At 33.9% G+C, this 6,000-nt stretch overlaps 1 protein-coding gene across 2 annotated transcripts in view; it reads left to right on the forward strand.

The window, feature by feature from the left end:
- Positions 1–4,620, forward strand: part of KIF3A (kinesin family member 3A) — a 66,035-nt gene extending 61,415 nt beyond the window's left edge. The window contains exon 18 of one of the 2 annotated variants that reach the window (XM_024747614.1): positions 1,569–4,620. In XM_024747614.1, coding sequence (XP_024603382.1) covers positions 1,569–1,617 — 49 coding nt within the window. In that variant the 3' untranslated portion in view covers positions 1,618–4,620. The remainder of the gene's footprint in view (positions 1–1,568) is intronic. The other variant, XM_024747615.1, reaches the window with a different exon arrangement.
- The last annotated feature ends 1,380 nt before the right edge of the window (positions 4,621–6,000 follow it).

Genomic DNA, 6,000 nt, shown 5'->3' on the forward strand with positions numbered 1-6,000 from the left:
TCCTCAGTCACCAGTTAAATAAAACTTCTCTGTCTTTCCCTGTCCTTTGACTATTGAGTAGTCTATATGTATTGTAACATAGCCCAGAGAAATGAGGATGTGAAAGCCCTGGGCTGGAGCTTATTTCTTCTCTCCCTTCCCTACGTTAAGTACTGTTCAGCTTATTGAAACTGACTAACAGACTTTGGGGCTCCTGAAATGACAGGAAATAATAAGCTTATATTTTTCCCTACTTTGAGTACCTAGACTTTTGAGTTACGTGTAGGGTGAAGTCTAAGTTTTAATATTTTTGTGTAACGTAATCTCATAGACATAACCTAAGTTTTATAAATTTGGGGAGGAGGAATCAGTAGCATATTAAAAGTGTACAAATTTTTACATTCTTCAACATTTAGATGTCAGACATTAAAAGCATTTCATATGCCAACAGAAGCCATGCATGTAATATTAATGAATGAAGCAAATCAATTCAAAGAAACACCAATTCCTCTATGTCTTTGACTTTTCCACTTTTAATGGAGGTATTTTCCTCTTAACTCTGCAGTTAGTAAGAAAAGTGACAGTTCAAGTATGATGATAAATGGTAAGACAGTTGCCCTCAGTGTGGGAGAAAAATAGGCAATGGTGTGGGCCGGGGCAAAACGGAGCATGTTCTTTCTGGAGTGAGTGGCCTGTTACCCTGCTTCTAGTTAGTCTGGGGAAAGGGGGCCCATGGTTTCTGGATCTTCTTGTTTCAAAGGAGAAGCCAGAAATCAGGATTATTTACATGAGATCTCCGTCTTTAGTCACTTTTTAAAAGCTATGTGGACCTAAAACAAACAAGCAAATAATTTCATAAGGTATTTGGATACAGTTTTCAGAATGCTTATTTTAAAATATATACTTTTTCAGTTTAATCTAAAAAAAAGAAAACAAATGTGAGCTAACATTCGACGAGCCAAATCCAGCATCTCTGTGTACCAGAATTAGCCTGCTGTATTATGAAAACAGTAAATGGCCATAATTATAGACAAATATACATGCTAAGTGGTTTATTGATACTACATTACATTGCTTGACAATGTTCAATGTGATATTCCTCATTAGAAGCACATATTTCAGTGTGCTAATAAGCAAAACTGCAATAAACATGATAGATTAATGGAACATTTCCATCATTTCCTACACAGTCATTTGTGAGTTTTTGCTTCAGATGATTTGTGACTCTGATTTTCACTGAATAAGCTGGCATCTTTAGCATACCCCAGAAGAGATAATCAGGGGGTTCAAATGTGGCAAGCATGCAGACCGCTTGGCCTGTCCACATTGTCTAGTCCGGTTTATTGTTCACTCACTCCTTCATCACTGTGGGTGGTGGAGTGGAGGGCCTTGCTATTGTGCTCACTCTAGGTGACCTTTCCCTAGCCTGAAAAGGCAGACATTAATTGATCTCATGGTCAAGCATGTCAAACCTTGGCCTGTTTCTAGACTCTATGGCTGCCTGGTATTATCTACTACATAATGTAAAGTGTTTGCATTTCAGTCTTTTAGGAAAGCATTCATGTTTTCTTTTTCTCTTCTCCAAACAGAAAGCGTTCTACAAAGCCTGAAACTGTAATTGACTCTTTACTTCAGTAAATGTTACAGACTTAAAGTCAGAATAAAAATTAGTGATATCCTCATGCCTGGACAAAACCTTTAATTAAAACACTGAAGACTTTTGTGTTATTTCAAATAATGGAAGCTGTAGATCATGCAGTAAGACTGGAACTAATAATTTGCCTAATAACTTTTAGTCTATATATATTAAGTTAATATAACATTAAAATTGTACAATTGGTAATTGTTCAAATTGTCATATTAGTTTTCAACTTATACTGTGCAGGGAAGTTGAGAGAGCAGCTTATACTATAGAGAGTTGCAGTTTAAATGTATACATAAATCTGCTAGTGATTTGCTCAACTACTGTATATTTAGATGACCGGATATTCAAAATAGAAAAAAAAGTATAAGTCCTGTTTTGCACATAGAAAGTTGCAGGTCTAATTGTCCTATGTTTTCCTGTTATATATGAATGTATGGGCTGCAAATCTAAGAAATGATTCTATCCTAACACCCACCTGGCCTTTTATAATATGTTCTAATTTTTATACTAACATTCATTGCATTTAAAATATGAGATGGGTGATCTTATTGATCTATAGAAAATTTTATAATTCGATAGTCAATCTTTAGAAGTATACATGCTTAAAAAACAAAAGTTGAAGATATGTTTCATCTGGACCTCTCGATTTTTTTTTGCCACTTTGACTTCAAGTCAAATTGTTTGTTTGTTTGTTTTGGTTTCATGTTTCTTGAAACATTGAATCTGTACCTGAATACAAAGGAGTCACAGCTGCAGAAAATTAAGAAGCTAAATACTGGTCACTAACATTTGCCTCTATGGTTATTATTTTTTTAATTTCACTTTGAAACATGATTAACTGATGCTTTCCTGTGTCTGAGTTCTAAATTTTGATGAAAATTGCTGTTTCTCCCAACTGAGAAAGGTCTCCGTTTTCTAGAAAATACAGACAAAGCAAGAAAAATATCTTTTAATTCTTTGCCTTTAAAACACTTTGTTTTGTCTTTCTTCTTATTTTATAAAGAAAATATTCTTCCCTGAATTTCTTCCATTGACAAATCCAGTTAGACCATACCTCTAAAATAAAAATTATTTTTATTTTATAGTAAAAAAAAAAAAAAAGTCGTAGAATTGTTTGTTCTTTTGTTGACTGCTTACAAAATTTTTATTTTTTTAAAGTTATGCTACTCCAAAACCACTATATATATATATATATATATATATATCTTTTATGAGTTTTAAAATTATGTAATCAGCCCTGAAACACATTGGCTACAAGTTTTAAGACTTCATAAATGAGTATTTATTAAGTTAACATTATTTTAGTAAGTTTGGTTAAATATTGGTTTATAATTACAAAGATGTATATAGAATGGGAGTGAGCGAATGTAGTGTTATTTGTGAGGTGGTGGTAAAAATGTGTCCATAAATTTAAAGTACATTCCAAAGGTGATGTACTAAATATCCTGTGTATGGTGAATATTTTCTAGGTAATAAGAATTGCAGTTAACTGGCAGCATTTTCTTTGTAACGTGTAAGATAGTTAGACATTTATAACTTTGTGGGGCATTGTTTAGGTACTGTGAAGACTTGAGGTGAATTTATGTCTTGTAAAAGCTTTGTGTAAGCAGAATATCTTGGCAATTGTAGATGCATATTTAACTCTGTTAATAATAACTCTAGAGAAATCTTAATTTTACCAGTAGGAAAAAAATATGACTACTTCTTCTTTTTAAAGAATGCACGTGTCTACCCTTTAACCATCCAGTTAATAGAAAGGAATAACTTTAGAATTAAGCTTTAAAACATTATAGAAAATTTAAGCCAGTATGTTAGGTTTTTTTTCTTTTCCACGCCATAGCAGTAACAAAACGAAATCTATAAAAACTCAAAACGTTGAGAAATTTTAAAAACAGGCTACTTTAGCAGTTTTTTTTTTAAAGCATTTATATTAGAACTGATTATACCAGATGGGCATTAAATATTCATCTTATATAATACCAAGATTAGATATTGGAGCCAGGCCTGAGTATCCATGTGCAAACATGGGAACCTGACTTTAGAGCTCTTCACTTAGCTCTAATCATAGTAGTTCTATGGTTTCTTCACAGTTACTTTGTGTCATTGTCCATAAATGAAATATTTTGTAACTTTGGTGTTAATTTCATGAAAGGCTATAGATGAACAAACTTGCTCATTATTTGATATAAGAAGCAGATTTAAAATGAGTGTCACATATAAGTAGGTTATTGAATGGCTATTTTTCTCTTTAATTTAAAAAAGTAATATTTATTAAAAGGAGCCTTGGTAGAATGTTGTTTGTGGTATGTTCTTTAGTAAACCTTGCAATTACATGTAGTAATAAGGATATTAAAATATAATAGTATCCCCATTTTTGTCTAGATTCTTGTGAAGTATAAGAGTAATCAAGGTGGCGGGTCTACATCTATGTGTTCGTCCCACAAGTAGAATCCATTTGACATGCTGTGGCATCTACTTTCTGGGAAAAGGGGACTTTTTTTTGCTGCAAGAAATTTAAGGTTACTTTGGGGGAGAGGGTGGTGCTACTTCAACTGTAACATGTTTTTAAAATTATGATTATAGGTTTCAGTTGTTTTGTTTCTTTCTAGTCTTTTAAAAATATTTTTTCCCTTAACTCTTATCTTAAGGAAAGTCCCTCCCTTTCCTACAGGGCTGTGAATTAAAGAATGGGTAGAGTTTACATTTAAGTATGCCAGTGTCTGCCCAGTTTCTTAATGTATGCATTTGTTTTCCTTTTTAGTTATTCTTTGATCTAAAATGCTAGAAGAAAACATAGATCTTCCTAGTGCCTTTGAACTTATACTGTAGTCTAATTTAAATCATTAATAACTTCAATAGCATTACTACAATACTGTATACTGGCCAGAATTACAAATCATATGATAAGTTTGTCGTATTAATTTCAAAAGCCAACTTTCATTGTATTTTATGTATATATTGTATTTGTTCAAGTTGTATATATTGATATTGTATGTATACATACAGCATGGTTAAATAAGAAATAAAAACCTTTACCTAATGCCTGTAATAGTGGTCTGCTTCTTTACTGAGCTATTTTTGTGTTTATGTCCATCCTGATCTTAATAGGCAGGTTCTTTGTGCTTGGCTCTCAGTTTCATGAGGTTAAGAGAGACCTGTGTAATTTCACACCAGAAACTCTTAATGTTGTGGGTCTTTAAACAGAAATCATCATGATACAGAAACCTGGGAGAGATGTTTTTTAAAATGCCCCTTCTCATTGATAAAATTTATTTTCACCAAAAATATTTTAATCCAAGTTTTGTTATCCTTGTCATTAGGTGTTTGAGAACAGAAACTTAAAGAAGTCTGTATGGAAAATAAAGGTAAAAGGAGACGTTTCTTATTGGTAACAATATCATGATATCTTTCAAAAACTTTTAATGAGCTTAAAATATCTCCAAAACAATAACATTGCTTGGATTATTGTTAATCGTGTGTTCTTTGGACAAACATTTATTGATTACCAGGCACTGTGCTAGGCAGCCTCAAGAAGTTCACAGAGGACATTGAGAAGTTTTGATTTGTCAGCAAGTTTCAAAGGATTTCAGTGTGCTTTTTGTGTAGAGAGGAGACTCCTCTGGCCATTTCAGGTCTTGCTCTCTTCCTCTTCCCAAGTGCTAGCTAGTGTAAAACTTCTACACATGTTTGTAGAATATGGAAATAAAATTAGAGGCCTGCCATAGTGTAAGCAAGATAAGCAATAGTGCACCTTCCCACCTGCAGCCCCTCCTCTCCAGTTGAGTTCTGGAGCTGTGATACTATCACCAAGCGACACCACTAAGGTGCACCCTCAGGGAACCTGTTACTGCCTGTGTTGTCAGGATGCTGCTGAGGTTGTTGTGCATCCCACCTTCTTATGAAGACCCTCAAGAATCTCTTTTTAAAACCAAGTGCAAAAAAACACAAAAACCCCAAGTACCAGCCTAAGGTAACACAGTTAGTATGTGACTGCAGGAACTGTTCACACGATTCTGAAGCTGCAGCCTAAACTTAAAGCAAGCTTGGAGGAGCCTTCTAAGCACATGTTATAACATTATCTGAATGTCTCATTCTTAAGCTTTTTCATTTGCAAAGCAAATCAAGTATTCAGTCCTCCTTCGGAAGTTGAACAAATGTGTGGGAAAATGATTATGAAGAGGCTACTTCAAAAAGAACCTGTTTCCTCTCAGCATTTATCTTGGGCTTCCTGTGACCCAGTCTTCAAGTTACTTTTATCAACGTTATCAGAACATCACTTTGTCTTACCCAAACACGTTTATGGCTCTGACTAAAGAATATGACAGATCAGACATTCTTCTACACCTGCTCCCCTCCCCTACCCCTTTTGAGAGGGC

Source organism: Neophocaena asiaeorientalis, unplaced genomic scaffold (genome assembly GCF_003031525.2).
Source record: "Neophocaena asiaeorientalis asiaeorientalis breed wild unplaced genomic scaffold, Neophocaena_asiaeorientalis_V1.1 scaffold599, whole genome shotgun sequence".
Classification (NCBI taxonomy): Eukaryota; Metazoa; Chordata; class Mammalia; order Artiodactyla; family Phocoenidae; genus Neophocaena; species Neophocaena asiaeorientalis.